Source organism: Ctenocephalides felis, unplaced genomic scaffold (genome assembly GCF_003426905.1).
Source record: "Ctenocephalides felis isolate EL2017-DRISC unplaced genomic scaffold, ASM342690v1 CF-g0.4_SCAFFOLD_01886, whole genome shotgun sequence".
NCBI lineage: Eukaryota > Metazoa > Arthropoda > Insecta > Siphonaptera > Pulicidae > Ctenocephalides > Ctenocephalides felis.
Window position 1 is genome coordinate 46,687,643 of NW_020538040.1, and position 18,702 is coordinate 46,706,344.

General features: G+C 29.8%; 1 protein-coding gene and 1 long non-coding RNA gene across 2 annotated transcripts in view; one reads left to right on the plus strand and one right to left on the minus strand.

Annotated features, from left to right (window-relative positions):
• LOC113376822 overlaps positions 1-18,702 on the plus strand; it is a 137,494-nt gene that overhangs the window by 103,200 nt on the left and 15,592 nt on the right. The window lies entirely within an intron of this gene.
• LOC113376816 (neuronal acetylcholine receptor subunit alpha-7) overlaps positions 1-18,702 on the minus strand; it is a 415,073-nt gene that overhangs the window by 24,414 nt on the left and 371,957 nt on the right. Inside the window, exon 8 of the mRNA XM_026616883.1 lies at positions 15,478-15,587. Within this exon, the coding sequence (XP_026472668.1) occupies positions 15,478-15,587 (110 nt within the window). The remainder of the gene's footprint in view (positions 1-15,477; positions 15,588-18,702) is intronic.

An 18,702-nucleotide genomic window follows, 5' to 3' on the forward strand; every position in this document is an offset into this window, starting at 1 on the left:
ATTTTTTTTTCCAAAATCAATTATTTTGTTAAAGCAAGCAGAAAGTTCTTTAAATCGTTTAAATCGGACGCATTTTTTGCACATTTAGCTCTGTATCTTCGAAATATCTGGGCTTACCTTCGCCAAAAACTAATAACCACTTCTCCCAATCATTACTAATTGAACGTTTTTTAAATCATTCAAATCGGATGCTCCGTTTTCTCAAAAATTCGATTTCTATTTTTTGCACTTTTCGGTCTTTATCTCCGTAACTGCTGGACCTGCCTTTACGAAAAATTAATCAGCACATCTTTCTATCAATAGGAATCGAATGTTTTTTGAACCATTGAAATCGGTTGATCTGTGCGCCCGAAAACGTGACCAAAAAATTGTATCCATACATACACACACACACAGACACATCCATTTTTTCTGAGGTATGCAAAAATGTTCAGAAACCTTCAAAACGTCGAGAAATGTAAAAATTTTCCATTTCGATTTTTGGACGATTACAATAACTTACCCTACGGGAAGTTAATGATTAGAATGAATTACCTCACAATTATCTCACAAGAAATATTAAAATGTTTACTGTCCGGCGCTAAAGGACGACTTAGTGTCCGGTGCTAAGGGACAGGCATGTTCGTTCATTTGGTGGTACCTACTAAAATTGTTTAAAATATCTAATAATATTCTACCATTTTACGGATAACAATCAAGTACTACTTTTATGTTTGAATGCCACTCAAATGTAAATGCATAAATATACTAGAATTACTTCCATTGATAATTAGGTGATGCTGTGATTTTGCGCCTAAAACAGCAATGGGTTTCTCTCGCCTGAAATTTTGTAATACCTGAAAATAGTTTACTTGAAATTTTGATATTTTACCCGGTAATTTTTGCTTTTTGTCAAGATATTTATTATCTCTTGGTCTTTACCATTAGGCGTGGCATATATTTTTATTGAAAATGCATCAATAATGATATACAGAATTGTACTGTTACATATTTAATCTGCACAAATTAATGACTTGACTTACCCTGCACCGTTCTATCTTAACATTTATTATATAAGTAAATTTTCTTATATAAATATATATTACATATAATATATGGTATATTTCCCGTCGCAACGTAATTAATGCAGCGTCTGTGTAGTATCATTGAGCGTCAGAGAAGATTTTGAGTGAAATTAATTTCCGCTGAAATAAGATACGCGCCAATGCAGAACGTGTTAAAATAATTTTCTCGCCAGTGCATATTCGTGTTCTTACACGTTCAATGCACTGGTAATTGACTAATGATTTCATTACGGCATCGTTTATAGTACTGCATTTACTATAGCTTCAAGCGACTTCTAACGATGGGCAACCTAGTTAGCTGGAGGGATGGGGGTATGGAACTTCTAAGGATGCAATATTGAATTTAAATGTTAATTGCTAATAGGCAACATGGAAAAAAGGCTTTAGAAGCTTTTAATAGTGTGATTCCGTTAGAGATTACGTTTTATAAATAGCTACAATTGATTTTTATGGGAAATTAAAGTGGAAGTGACCAATGGTGCTTTTTCTGTGTTGCATAGCTGGATAGGATGGAGTTAAATTTTTGCTTTGTAACATCGACAGCATCAAGCAGCAGTGACGTATGTTGACACAATAGAAATTGCAATAGTCCACATAACATCTGTCTATTGCAACGTCTTTTTGTAATTCACCTTAGAAATATGTTTTAATCATTTTTCAACACAATCTACTGCTGAATTATTTACTGTCAAAGTGAGCTCGTAGGCCTTATACTACATGGACTGCTAGTCGGTTAGGCACGTGCCATATGAGAAATGACATTTAATCAATCGGGAGAAGTTGACAATTGTCGGCAACGCTCCTTCAGCAAGTGACGTCACAGTTCCTTCTATCTATCACTTTCTACAATGGAGAGCATATGAGGACTAGCAGTTCATGTAGTATGAAAAATTATCAGATATTTTATAGAGATTTTAACAATAAGTATAAATTTTGTTTACATTCCTATGGGTTCCGTACCAAAGTTTATCCCTCAGATGGCGGTGCGGTGCTTACGCACTTCGATATTGGTCTCTATGCAGTTAAAGCAGTACGGTTGCTTTGAAAAAAAGTTCAGAATTTCCAAAATATTTCAAAATACACTTATCTACAAAAAGTTTTTTTTTTCAAAAAAAGTAATATTTTGTCAAAAATTTATAGTTTCTCAAAAATCTAATTTTTCAGAGTAAATTTTTTTCAAAAATGTTAATCTTTAAAAAAAAAAAATTGGTACGGAAAGTTCCAGCAATTTGCCTTAAGGCACCATGCCATGCGCTCCACTAGTTATCTACTATATTTTGCATTTCTATTTTAAATTAAACGAGAGTATAAGTACTTTGAAGAAAAAATTGTCAGATATTATGTTATATAAAATATGATATTTGATGTAAATAACTAGCTTCTTAAAGGAGAAGTTCATTTTTGGACCTGAAAATCCTATTTGCTAATTTTATGTTTTATCTGCGTTTCAAATAATTCTGCATAAGAAAATGTTATTTTCTCAATCAATTTACAAATGCTAATAGCTAGTAATAATTTAAAAATGTATAAATACATATTTAAGTTTATTAGGAATGCAAAGATTAATTTATAATGTAATTATGGAATAAGATTTAAGCAGTTGAATGAATGGCACCTGGCCAAATAATGTAAATCAAAAGCCAATAAAAAAAATCTGCATCATTTAACAATAAAAATATTAAAAAGTATGTGAGCCATTTGGTCTTTCGTCGAACAAAAGCTTCTTGTTGAAACTTGATAAGGACGTGACTAATTTTGCCAGACAATCGGGCTATGTGTTTTTTTTTGAATAACAGAAAGTACACAATGTTGCGTCTTGAAACCTATTTGAAAATTTAAAAACCGTTTTAAATATATCAATTGGAAATCATGCTGATTAGTATTGATAAAGATCGACCAGACCGTTTTTTCTTAGATAATTGTTGAGTTTGTTTTTAGTGATTTTCATGAAGGTGTCATGATAGAGTTCATGGTCCTAACGCACATCCTGAAATATTATTCGACTTCGAAAAGCTGTTTTATTATAAAAATGAATTAATGTTTGGAATAATGGTCAGCATCAAAATTTAAAAATTCTATGGTGACAAATTTAAAAATGGCTAAACTTTAATTGTGCCTATAAAGTCGATTTTTTTCAAATATCGGGGAAATCTTGTAATTTGCATTAAGACGAATTGCCACTTTACACATATTCAAAAAGATAGAGTTCGTAGCATTTTCTCCATGATATGTGGCAAATGCTACTGCATTTTTTTAAATTATCTAATAGATAGATAATATCAATCTTTCAGAATTAAAATAATTAATATCCATCGCGCACATACATACATGTATATATCCCATTGTAATAGAACATATATGAAAAATTTTCTAGCTCATCGAAATATTCTGGCTTTGTATGTTTTCGAATAATACGAGAATTCAATAAATCACAATTTTCTGATAACTTTTTATCTCTAGAAAAGAAAATATTTTTAAGCATATCTTTGTGACTTAGACTTTCGCGTTTAACTTTCAGAAAGAATGGACTGTGGAAATAAATCAACAGATAAAACTGTATCTGCACTGAAATTCACATTTATATCAGTAAAACAATGTATTTCTCTGGTAGCGATGTGTTCGAGTAATAGAAATAACTTCTTAAGAAATGTGTGTATATAATCTTCAAAATTCTATGAAATATTGTGCAAAATAATTGTTTTGATTGCCATTATTTTATTTATGATTTTTGTAAAATGTTAAGAACTTCAAGTGAAAAAATTAAAGGATTTTTGATGTCGTTGTTTTCATTACTTAGTATGGCAATAACGTTATCTTTTATCATCTCAATATTTGATTATTTACCAATATTTTGATCCATAGGAAGTGAGAGTTGATTGAAAGCACAGTTTTAGGAGTTCCACCAATTTATCAGATTTTGTTTTGCTTGAATACAAATATTAAATTTAATTTTTTTTAATTGCAACAATCAAATGTCAATTAAAATTGATGTTTCTTATGAAATAAAATTTGATACAAACCAGTTAGTAATTTCAATTTAAATATATTTAAGAATTTAAGTTAATCCATATCTTCGACTTTTGAGTAATTATTGCTTGAGCATATACACTAACAGAAAATGTTCATACGTCGTTATCAATCTTGCCAGTGAAATAATTAGACGGATTATATGATGGAACAGCAGGCGTGTAATATAATTTTGTGGTTTCTCAGAAACGTTTTAATCCTACATATTTCTTTGAAGAATTAAAGCATAATACGGTCGATATTTCAAGTTGCAAACTGCTGAAGAGTTATGCAAGTAGAAATGGTATTGCAGCCGATGCAATCTTATAGCGCAGTACTGAAACATTTATCATAGCTGAATGCTGCAGTGGCTGAAATAGCGTATTTTGAAGCTTAAATGTAAAGTTTAATTTTTTTGTAAACATTTTTCTAAATTTATATGACCATTTTACTGCTTAAATTTGCTGGAATGAGCTCTTTGTGCTGAGGAATTTAATTCAAGAAGAATAATTTGATTCTGGGATCGTTGCTTTTTTAGTCTTCCACATTTGAATAAAAGTATTATTTGTACTAATAGAGACAGCTTATTAAATTGTTGCAATATTGCACATAAATTAACACAAAATTTTAAACGTATTTAAATTATTTTAAATAAAGAAAAGTGGTGGAAAAAAGTTGAAGTTAAGCATATTGATATTTTGTATTATCAATATGTACAGAATTCATAATTCATCTATAATTTCAAATTAAGGATATATATATATATATATATATATATATATATATATTACATACTTTAGATCAGCATGTATTTGTAAAAAATTTATCAATATGTGTAAATGATTTTGTTTTATATATTCAAAAAACTTATTTAATAAAACCCGTTTTACATTTTTATATACAAATATTCAGATTGTTTCATGATGATTATTTGTCATATTCAGGTTTTTCATGACGATTGTTACCAAAATGCGACCTTCAACTTAACTGTTTTAGTGCAGTAAATATAATTCTAATACAGATAAAAAACTACATTGATGTTTCAGTATTGTAGAGAAAATTAGGGATTTTCTAATAAATAGCATACAAAAAATATTCACACAAAAAGCATAGATGTATACTTTTATTTGAATTTGAATTGAATTTTAATGCTAATTTTGTTGCAAAAATAAGTAATTTATGAAGGTAATACTTGCATAACTAATGATAAACAGTATACGTGATATATTAAAATACTAATTGTGAGGCTAGTTAAATCCACACGAATGAAACTATTTATATCGCAATAGATATTTACATTATTTTTCAATAATATATTTCATTCAAAAAGTTTATTACGCATATGTAGAATAATTTATATTGATTTTATTACAACCATTCATACCAAAGTCAAATAAAAATAAGCTATGAATTTGTTCAATCTATTCATGATGACAGTTTTTTTTGTATGTTTTGTTTTTTGTATTGAATTTTTTTTTTTCGTATTTTGTCATATTAGGTAGGTTTGATTTTTTTTATCTGTATAGTCTTGACCCGAGAAGGACAAGAAATACATGTCACAACCGTACCCACAAAATTTGTCAAAACCGTACTGAACAGACACTTTTAAAAACGAATCGAATTATTACTTAGCTAAATTATCTAAACAAAAACTAATTGCTGGTAAATTATTACTAATATTCAACTTACAGCAAAAACAACAAACAAAGTGATCCATCTGTATACAAGTATAACAGTTCTTAAAGAATCAAACGAAAACAGTTTTTTGGCTTTTTAAATGCAATGCGGTCTACAGATCACATTAACGTAGGGCACTGACTCAAGGCAATAATGGAAACTTGTTTGAACAAACATACTTCATTTTTCGCCTTTTGTCCCAAAATCAGTACGGTTTAGCTGTTATGATGACTGCCACTACCTTACCCTGGCACAACTGTTCCCAGTCTTCCCTACCCAAAGTGACTTTTGTAATAGTTTTGGACGCATTACGAGTCTCCCCTACAAAATTATGATCATGAATTTAGGTTATAGTTTATAGGCACTTTAAATGTTCAAGGCTTAATTGCGTATTATCTTCCTGTAATTAGAAAATCGCGAGAAAGGGTCATATTGTTTCACAGTAATAAAACTAAATGTATTTTTAAATATATTATTAATACTTTTTTCACTATGCCATGTATTTATCTAATGAGGTAGGTGAAAGATATAATACCTTTATTACGCAGTTTTTGTACATATTATCTAGAAATGTGTATGATGTGAAATAGATATTCGAACCTTCCGTATACGACAAGAACAATGTTTCTTAAGTATGTCATCGGCTTTACATTGATGTTATGGGAGTAAGTGTCGAATAGCACTGCCGCAGCATTTGGCATTTCTCCTGTGCTTAGGTATTATTGGCGTATTGTTCGATTTTGGCAGCGTATGTGTATTTCAATTGTCATTGCGGCTACAAACGGCCTTCTGCGACAAGCGCGAATTGCACCGACAACCGAACTATGTCAAAGGTGTTGTAAAGCGTGCACTTGAACGACTACAATGAGATGCTGTGCCATGCAGAGGAGAAGCACTATTTCTAGGTTGGAATGCTAGATATTAGATATTTTTGCTTGGATTCACAAAAATCCATTTTGCATAGACAGATCAATACAATTACTAACTGCACAAAGTTTAACCCTTACGCTACGAGCGTCGTCTATGGACGACTTCCGCATGTCAACATATGCGATCATTACCCCTACGTTCATAACTCTACGGTGAAATTTATTTTAAAACAACTTTTTAAATTGTTGTGTAATTATTTTTTCACAGAATACTGCTTGCAAATCAATATTTAACGCTTTCTCTACCATATTGTTTTTAGCAGAATCGTCGCTGCTGCACGGAACAGCGTGCCGGCCAGTAGCGCTACTGAATGGATCAGTCCCTAAAACATATTTTGAGATTTTTTATTAATTAATTATTATCATTAGAAATGTATTTGAACATTAAAAATTACATCTCTGAAAAACTAAACATGACTATAAAAAGTAGAATTCCCAATATGTAGTTTATCTCATAGTGATGAATCATGAAACAGAAGGCATTTCGTCTAAATGTTACTTGCACTTACTTGTAGTAATGTGGATGCCGTCTACAGACGACGCTCGTAGCTTAAAGGTTAAACTCACATTTACATCACATTGCTCCAGTAAAATTGCATTTAATAGTAAATACCCATGGGGGTAACTACTATATATAATTATATTTAATTATTGTCGATCACAATAACTTACGTTCTGATTGTTGTTAATAAAAGAAATAAAAAATAAAATTCGGAGTACTATTAGGATCATGATAGAAATAATTAGCAAAAGCTAATTTTTTTTAACTTCCCGTAGGGGCAACTCATATTAATCGCAAAAAAATCGAAAATAAAAATTTTTATATATCTTTACGTTTCAAAACCTTCCGAATATTTTGGCATACCTTAGAAAAAAATTGATGTGCGTGTGCGGATACAAATTTTCATCGACGATTTCGAGAACACAGTTGAAGCGATTTGAATAATTCAAAAAACATTCGATTTCTATTGATAAGGAGACGTGCTGATTAGTTTCTGGCAAAGGCAGGTCTAGCCGTTCCGAAAATATGGGGCAAAAAGTGCCAAAAACGGTAACTCAGTTTTTAAGAGATTGGAGCGTCCGATTTGAATAAGTCCTTTAATTAATTACTTTAATTAATTAAAGTACAAAAAATACCATTTGGCGGTCAAAAATGATCATTAGACATATGCACATCAAATTATCAGATATTTTAGAGATTTTAACAATAAGTATAAATTTTGTTTACATTTCTATGGGTTCCGTACCAATGTTTATCCGATAGACGGCGACGCGGCGCTTACGCGCTTCGGTATTTCGTCTCTATGCAGTTAAAGCAGTACGATTGCTTTGAATAAAAGTTCAGAATTTCCAATATATTTCAAAATAAATTTTATTTGAAACTTTTTTTTTAAAAAAAGTAAATTTTAGTCAAAAATTTATAGTTTCTCAAAAATCTAATTTTTTCAGAGTTATTTTTTTCATAAATGTTAAGCTTTTTAAAAAAAATAATTGTTGGTACGGGAAGTTCCAGAAATTTGTCTCAAATAACATCAGAACATGAAAATCGTAGTAATATCAAAATACTTTTACTCTTATTGCTTTCGATATTTCTGACAAAATTTCTGTTTCAAAATCACTATCTATATTGTTACAATTATCTATTCTTATTACGTTATAGTGCTAAAAGCTCTAACCACTTTTGACTTTCCTCGAATGTTGAGGGAATATCAATGCGGCAAATTCTTTTATTTGGTGGGAAAATTCTGTTTGATAAAGATCTCCCATGGCCACAAGAAAAACGTAACACGGCAGAGAAATACGAACGTCTTTCTGGGCGAGTGAACAATGCAATATTTCGTGGCGATGTCTACCTACAGTAGAGTTAGAGTGTCAGGACACATTATACGGGTCGACACCTTCAGATACCAAAGTCGGGGGCTTTTGTAATTTGCCGGTGCTGCCGGTTTAGGAACTTAGTCATTCATTCTTGGCTGATTGTTCATCGAATTAAGTTGTTGCTAAGTTCGAACTATTCACTTTTATGCTGCAGTTTGCATTAACAAACACTATTATTTATTTGTCTACTCCGTACTTAATGCAAAAGTTCAGAGTTTTTTATTTAGAGTCGCTATATTTCCTTCGACGCTTTCCTAGAGCAATTTTCCTGATACGTATAAAAATTTATTTTGTGGTGGTGGCGCAATGTTTTCAGATAATATTCAAATAACATTGTTAAAGATTGAATGCCTATTTTTTGAAATTTCATGTTTGTTATATTTAACTTCCACAAGGAGAACGATAATTTTATGTTTTCTTGACGTTTGAAGTCCAGAATGACTTTAGTATCAAAGAGATTATCTTTTAATAATCGAAGAGATCAAATTTAGGAAATGTAGGTGTGTGTGTGTGCATGTATATACGTCGACTTTTGACCTTTCGTCGTCTACGTTTCTCAAAAACGACTGGACTGATTTCAAAAATTTTAAAGCCATTCGATGCAACTCGATAAAAACTAGCTATGATCAGTTTTATGACGATAGGCCGACTGTTTCTTTGTAATCAGCAGAAAAGTGTGAATTTTTCGTCTACGTTTCAGCCCACAATATATAGAATCGATTTTAAAAATTTATTAACTGTTTGACACATATTGGTTGGGAATCGCAGGGCAGTTTCTGCGTAATGAAATCTTGATATTTTATTGTCGATACTTATTAGTTAGTTATACAGGATAGTTATTATAGTCTGAATTAATATTCTAAAATCTTTAGTATTTTAGCCAATGATAACCACTTAAATTATAAATATTCATCAAAGTTTACAATTTCGCTGCACTTTTAAGCGATTCTAATCAGAATCTATGCCGAAGCATACGCACGTTCTGTGGTGTTTCTTTGGAAGCTACTGTTTACAGTTGACGTTCAAACTTGAATAAAATACATATATGAAATGAAATGTGTTAAAAAATTAATTTAATTTATACAATTAAATATATTAAGAAAATGTTTGAAAAATATTAATCGAAACTCGTATTGATTGAAAACGAATATTGTATTTTCGAAATAAACAGTTGATCATTTTGTCTAAATAGCTGAATCTCAATTGTTATTGAATATGTAGGAGAATTCATGTAACAATTTATCTTTATTACATTGATTCATTGCAATTATTAATTTTATAAATCTGAATATTTGTAATTTAATTATAATGAAATATATTGATGATTGGAAGAGTTTCTTCTTGTCGAAAAAAATTAATTGAACTTAAAGAAAATGCAACGCTTTGAACCGGAGCATGTTATTAAAAATTTTACTCTATGAAATAAATACACCCATATTTATACAACAGGAAAAACTACGTTTTTTGAATTTTATAGTACAAAAACAAAACATTTGTTTTTATCATCAATAAAACCATATCAATCATAGGATAGAAATGTTTGTGATAAAAAAGAATGCAGATGACGACTATCCTAAGAAGCATATATTATATAAAAAAGCACTGAAATGCAGACTACGAAAGTATAATCGTACAGTTTCAAAAAATTAAGTTAAAAAATATTTACATGAAAGATGTTTCAATGCGGATCAACACTATACTTATTAGTATATATTATTGAGTCTATTTAAATAAAGAGTTCTTGTTAAATAAATAAATAGTCAGAATAAATATCCGATAAAACTGTGTAATACTATGTAACTCTACAATAACGTTTATTTAATGTAATTCTAAAAATGTAATGTGCGTTTGCCATATAAATTATTCTTAATAGACCCCATTTTTCATTTTTCTACCCATGTGCTAAATATCTGTATGGCATTGTACAAAATTAAACGGTAATAATTTCTAAGTATCTTCATGACATGATGGGAATAAAACTTTTTATTAATGGCATAATGTCAAAACCGCGCTCTTCTGACTAAAGTTGCAATTTGTGGCTGAATTTATATTGTAGTTAACATATGCATAAAGCAGTTTATTGTGTCATAATACTTGAATGCACGCGTAACAATTATGTTTTAATTATAATCATTATGTTAAAACAGTAATAAATCTCACCATTAAATACAGGTGTTTGCCATTAATAATGTAGTGCGTGCATCGCAGCACTTCACTAAACAACCCTGGATCGAGCAAATTATTCGAATTGATTTCACGATTCAATAATTCAGCGTCATGATGGGATATAATTTAAGAACAAATTGTTTATATCACTGCTCATATATTTGTAATTTATCGGTAATTTTACAGATGGAATAAATTATTATTCTGCACTCATGCGGTATAATAAATAATAATGAATAAGTGTAAAATATAATAATGTATGTGTGTGTATATAGGGAAGGCTGGGTACGGTTGTGCCAGGATAAGGTAGTGAAATTTGTCATAACAGCTAAACTATACTGATTTTGAGATAGGGTCTAGAGGAAGACGGATGATGCATGCTTGTTCGAACAAGTTTCCATTATTACTTTTAGTCAGCGCCCTACATGAACATAATCTATAGGTCGCATTGCTTTTAAAGATTCAATTAACTGTTACTTGTATATAGATAGATCACTTTGTTATTTTGCTAAGTTGAACAGTAGTAGTTATTCACCAGCAATTAGTTTTTGCTTATTGTTAGTTAATTTAGCTCAGTCATAATAATGATTTGTTTTCAAAAGTGTGCGTTAAGTACGGTTGCGACAAATTCTGTGGGTACGGTTGTGACATGTAAATCTTGTCCATTTCGGGTGAAGATTAAACAAATAAAAAAAAATTAACTTAACAAAGAAAAAAGAAAGAAAATTTTACATAGAACTTCGAAAGAGAAAGGACATTTCACATAAAATTTTTGTTAACTTTGTTTAAAAATTATGTTTTATTATATTTCATCCATAAGCTTTCTTCAATGATTATTGTATATGCGTACTTATGGAATTTATTAAAACTATCCTTCGATAACTTAGGTTGTTGGGTTATAACCCTTGTAGCTGTGGACTGTATTAAACACTGATTTATTGGTATATGATGCATTTGTTGCAGTTCTCATTACAATCATTGATTTGTCACTAAGTTATAATTAAAGACGATATATTTATTGATTATTTACTACATATGTTGTTTTGCGGACTTTGCTTTTAGAGGTGAACAATTAGTAAGTCCCATCAAACTTTCCTCTATCAGGGGTGGCAACCACCTCAATGCCATGAAGATTGTCGCCTTGAAATTGTTAACACATCTAATTTAATGGCGATTCGAGTTTGAAGTGCGGTAATTTGTCGAAATATATGAATAATTATCGGATATTTCAGTTTTGATCCGAAAAAAATTAAACTAGAAATTAAATTCATTCTGATAAATAGGTGCTTGTACCAAGCTCTAAATTAACCAGTTAACTGTGATTGACGAGTATGCTCTTCATAACGAAGTGGCAGAATTATGTGCATTTTGCGAGTATATTCATCATGTGTATAAATCAGTGACCGTCGGCTATTTAAATTGCAATAAAAATAACAAAAAATATTTTCAATTACCAAGATATTTAGAATATTTTGGGGCTATACCGGTATAAAACAAATAGTTGTAAGTGACATTTTATCTCGAGTATGACGAAATATATCTGTGTGCAGAGTTCAATGAGCGCATCACAGTTAACTTGAGGATATTGACTCGTATTTTTCTACATTTTTGTTTAAATTTTTGTCGGCCAAATATTATATTGCAAGGAATTTTGTATTTGACGGTTGTCAACTATACTGAACTGCATATATCTTCATTGGTGATGTCGAAAAGCAATATATGAAAAATTTAAGTTAAGATCAGGCCGTACTAATACATATATTTGTTCAAACTTTTAGTTTTTTATAATATAGGTTTAGTTCAGAGAGAACAAAGTTTTAATTCAACTAGTTGTTTTCGTAGAAAATTAATTTATTAATAACTCAAGTTGTTAGCGGTTATTGATTGTGGGGTTGCCTATGAGGAGCCTCTTACAGCTAGCATTTAGGTTTATTATGCTACTCTAGAACGTTCAATACTAATTGCAAGCGATGATGCATCGTTGTCGGTAGCTTTGGTAGAACACGATGAATAAAATTATAAACAGTTGTTAAACGAGAACAAGTTAATAATGGCACAAATTTGATTGAAATGATTAAAATCACTTGGTTTATTTAGGTGCAGTAAAACCAAAGCTATAATTACATAAAGCTTATTCTGGATAGTTTTCAAGTGACTTTAGACATAAACTTGCTTACAGGCACTTCATATATCTATACACATTACGGAAATTTGTCAGAAAATTTTTAACTACTTTCTTTTTTTTAAAAATCTGAACTTTTACTCAGATTGCGTTAATCGTATGTATAATACAAAGTTTTACAAATAAATAAAATGTAACATATCATAAGAAATTAGAAAAAAAATGAGATAGGGCGGGGCACGAATGTCTAATTTTACTTTTAGCTGTTTGTTATATTGTGAAAACCAAACTAATTAAGTCACAAAAAACAACACATATTGAGCTAATTCATCATTGTAGAAATGTGTTATTTGCTGTTTTTTTAAAGTTTGTACTTAGGTCCTTTTTACTTCATAGGCCGTGTATTTATATTAATTTTAAAGAGATTTTACAAAATAATAGCTACATTATTGAAACAATGCAAAATATGAATTTTATGGGTGCACTTTTTACAGAGATAACATTGTAGATAACCTTGATCTGGTATTTTATCAGATATTTATCTCTTGTAGAATAGTTTTGTTTAATTTACTTTACTTTTTTATTAGTTATTTTTGATTTTTTACACCTTAGCCAGAGTGAAGGTTCAGTTCGTTCTTTTTACTTCACCCACGTGTAAGCATTTATAGAAGTTATATAAAAAAAGCTGTTGAAACTAACTTAAAAGTGAACAATTAATCAACGTATATTTAAAAATTGTATTAAGTTCTCAGAAACTAATAATAAGCAACAGTACTCACGACCGCAAAAACAAACGATGAAAGAAATTTGTTATGGATTTTAAAACATTGTCGTATATCTCCTGATAGCAACGTCGTAAGAAACAATAAGGTGATGGCTGGTTATACATATTTTTCACTTCACTCTCAAATATTATTGTTAAAAAATCTTAATACTACTGATTTTTGTGATATTGGTTGTGGTCCTTTTTACCCGCGAATTTCAAAATTTAGAAAATGTAGCAAAATAATCTATATAATATTTATCATTTAAACTATAAATTTACGATACAGATTTATTAAGATTAATGTTATGATATTTTTAGCATTTAAAACCAAAGTTCGAAATCCGTAAAATCAATGGTTTCCGTAAAGTTAGTGTAAAATTCATTCCCACCGGTTTTCTATTGTTACTTCTAAACAAAACACATATCTGCCAATTAAAAAAACATCGCATAAGCTGCGATTTGCATTTATAATATTTATTCATTGAAATATGCAAATAAATTGATTTCTGATTTAAAATTTAGTGTTATGTTTTATGTTATCAAAAAGTATATATTTGAACACCATTTCAATATTTTTGTTAATTATTTCATTTTATTTGCATTTTATCAAAAAACGAATCGCAATAACCGGACACTGTATAATTTCAATAGTTGGAAAACTTTAATTTACACGGGACACTGAAATCGTAATTCAAATTGCGAATTCTCACGTCACACGGTATTTTATCGCTATGACGGAAATTTAATTTAAATCTGCACACAACGCCATAGCCTAATAATTCAATGGATCTATGGATTATAACTCGAATATTATATATCGAGTATGATGAATTCTCTGCGCTCCTGAAGAATATTTACATTAGTAAATCCGAGTTTAATACTCGTAATTTATGGACTTTGCCTTTAATTTATGCGTGTGCGCTGAGGCGTTCCAAGTAGCGCGCCGGCGATTAAGGACGTCATTTGCGAATCTGTCTTTGCATACTGTTGATTATATTTATGTATAAATTAGTACAAATTATGTCAAGTTTATATCAATTTTTATTGCTTCGAATAATTGAGAATGCAAACCATCATTAACTTCATTGTAGGGCAAATTAATCAGGTCGCCTAACAAGCGGATAAAAAATTTTTTGTTTATATTTCATGATGTAATTACAATTTGTGGACCATTTCTGCCACATAACAAACAAATGTTATGGCAAGGCTGTGTTTTGAAGAACTTTTCATACTAATTTGTTCTAAATATTGACACATGTGTTTCTGTGAGCCAGGCGTTTTTTCAGGTTGCCAGATATTAAAACCTAACCTAGAAACCGCACAAATGTCAAAAAACGATCTTAGATAACAGGGTCTTTCTGACTCAGCATCATAACATACGGGTAACATTGCAGTTTATGTGTAAAACGCCTGAATGCACAGCAAATACATGACATTTTGACAGTATTCAGTATGATTCAGTACCATAATGTATGGAATTTGGAGCGTAACATGACCTTGCCATAACGTTGGTCTGTTGTGCGGCAGAATCGGCCCACTAGGCTCGCAAATCTTAACAAAAAAAGCTGAATGCAAAATTTTGATTTAAATTTTATTGAACTTATTTTTTGCTTATTTTACAAATGCAAAAATCATTCCTTTGTTGATTAGTATATGCAATATTTTGAGTCCTACTTATGAAATACATTCTAAACTTCGTAACTTCATTATATATATATATATATATATATATATATATAAATAATTTCATATCGTAGTGTATGGTATTTACGAATTTCAAAGTTTTATGTACCTCATAACGAATTATGTAAAAGCTCTCTTTAATAAGTGCTTTTTTAAATATGTCATGCGATATCATAATTTACTCACCCATTGCGACATTTCGTGTGTATCCGCATTCCGATGGTGATAATTCAATATTAATATCGTCGACACCACAGAGGACGCCACCATGAACATTATGCAATTAAAATACGTTCCTGAAAGGATAATAGCAAAATTAATATGAAGCAAAACGGGTATATTTATACATGCCGCAAGATATCGATGCATAATTTTATAGAATTTCAACATAATGAGTCTATACATTTATTTTATTAAACTTGAAGCTCTTTGCGATACAATATAAAACTGTGATATTAAACTATATAATGTGCCTACAAAATACAATATTGACTCCTTTGCTACGAGTGTTCGCTACGAGCCAGAAAGCCGCCCAAGAATTTGTTACACAGCATATTTTCAGATTTTCCAATGAAATTCAATTATCATCAATGGAAATATATTTGAAAATTGAAAACTAAACTAAAAGAACTAGGAATTATACCAACAAATTAGAATTCTTATTCGATGTAGTCTATAGACAGAAACACAGGTCGCCAAGAAAGATGTCGCCTATAGACGTCGTTCGTAGCGAAGGGGTTAATATCTCTTATTTGAGAAAAATATTTTCGAAGATATTCTATTATTAATGTCGTAACATACATTTAAATATGAAACTTCGGAATTACATAATTGTAATACAGGCTGCAACTTGAGAAATACCTTGCTGACGTAATAATCACTAATATTATATATGGTATATTAGGAGAATTAAATGATACATTTTATTTTTTTCTGTGAGAGTTGCATGGAATTTTTAGATTTTTTTATGCCAAATATCTACTTTTGAGACTCTATTCCACTCTATTTTGACTATATAAATACCATTTTTAATTTTGCTGATTTGATATAAAACTAAATTCGCTGAATTGAGGATTATTGCCTTATTGTCAATATTACAAAAAGAGTTTAATGCTCTATTAGAATTAAACAAATAAAATTAGGCATCATATATTTTATGCAAAATTTGTTATATCTGTTTTTTTTAAATGAAGCCTATGGTAGTCATATTTGTATATAGTATTATATTCCATTATCTATGCTATTTGTTAGAATTTAATAGACAACTTTTTTCATTTTTTTATGAACATTTTCTCAGGCATCAAAGATAGCTTACTTATTATACAATTCTTATTTACCCTTTTTATACACACCTGACACATTCAGGGTGTCTCAGAACTCAACTTAAAGCCGGAATGAGGTAATAGTGTTGATTATAACTATCATACAATAAAATTATGAAAAATATCTCATCTAGTGAAAATTATGAGCTATTAAGTTTTATCAAGAGCAGTGATGCCAAACCTTTTATGAGCCACGCCCCACCTTAAGATTTATAAAGACGTCATGCCCCCTATACAAAATTTTTAACTTAAAAAAAAATTGTTCCTGAAAAAATGTAAATAATAAATTTTAAGAAGCAATCACTATTAGATTGTTATCAAAATATCATAAGTAAAATTTCTAAATAAGTAATGAAAATCGAAATTTCAAATTAATTTTATTACTGGTTTTATGATATTTTTTATTTGATTTTTTGATATTTCGGGCCAACTCGGGAGAAAAAACCTAGCTCAGGCACAAATATTGCATCTAGAATATCCAGGCAAGCAAGGTAGAAAACTACGACCTTACGACCTTGGTTAAATTTCTGAAGCATTTTTTGTTAAATATTCTATACTGCATTACATTCAAATTACCCAAATTTTTAAAGTACCGGTGGAGCGTACGCTCCACGTTGGGAATCACTGATCTAGAGCTTTGGTGAAAATGTGGCTTTTTTTGCTTATCGTGGTAAATTTTTATTAATTTTGATCATTTAAAAAGTGAATAAAATACACGAGAAAATGTAATTTTTTGGTTTTTGTTCTTCTACTCAATTTTTATAATTATGAAAATATCACGTATTTTACTATTTTACAATCCCAAATGAATGCGCTAACTTTTAATAAAACATTACACACAATTTAGTGCATTTTTTAAAAAATAGCTTATAAAAGTTGACCAATTTTGAAAATTTCAAATTTATAGTTCAACAAAAAGTCCTAATTCTTAAAATCTTAGAGCAACTATGTCAATACTTTTGAGTCAAAAGTTTTGACTATAGTGCTAAAAATGTTATTTACTATTATGGATTCAAATCTTGAATAAACAGAATGAACAAAAATTAGTCACAATAACCGAAAAATAGTAACGTTTTCACCAAAGCTCAAAGTTATATTAAAAGCTCATAATTTTCAAACTGCGATAGTTATAACTGATTCGTGTTATGTTCCTATAATACCTTACAAAGTTGTTCATTTATGTAGTTATAATTTGTTGAGAATTGTTTTATTTAAGTGATTAATTCGTTATTGAAATAGTGAACTTATAAATGCGAAGCGCTCATTAGAGCTGCTCCGCTCTGCGCCGATGTAAGGCAAAGCGCGCAGTAATAATTGAATTTATATCGCTGCAATAACTCAACGCGCCTTCACATGGTAATTAATGGTCGCCGGGTATTCGCCGTGGAACTGAACCTGCATAATTGATTTTTACGGAATTTTTAATATTCCACAATACACTAAAATTTAAAACTATTGGAATTTTACAAAAAAAAAAACGAAAAAAATACGACCCGTGAAACTGATTATTCATCGAAATGTTCCACATAAAACAGGAGTTTACTGTTATGTAGATTTAGTTTCGTGTTTGAATTTGTATTTTAAACTATGTTTTGGTTTTCATTATATAGATGAGCTTTAAAATGTAGCAAGTAATTTTATACAAAACGAAAAGTTGCAGTTGAACACGGAATTTCATGTACGTGGTGCGGTTTACCTACCATATACATCAAAACGGTAAAAGGTACACATTAATTTTGATTCGTTGTATTAAAAATACTCACTTCTATCTTAACTTCTCAGCTTGTACGCAATTGTAAAAATAAGGTAGTTAACCCAAGAAAAACTTATTACTTATTTAAGGCATTAGATATAGCTATATTAGATATGTTGGTCAACATATTGTTCATAGTCTTAATCTTTGCACTGATTAATTCTAAGTTGCCAAACAAATTTTATTGTCGATAGTTTTTAAATTTCATTTTTGTATTACTGCTTTTGTCTATCTAAAGGCCAATGTGTTTTTTCGTAATTCATGTGGTAAGAATTTTCACACTTTATCATAAAAATGCTATTGTATTAGAGCTTTATAATTTTATTTACTATATTT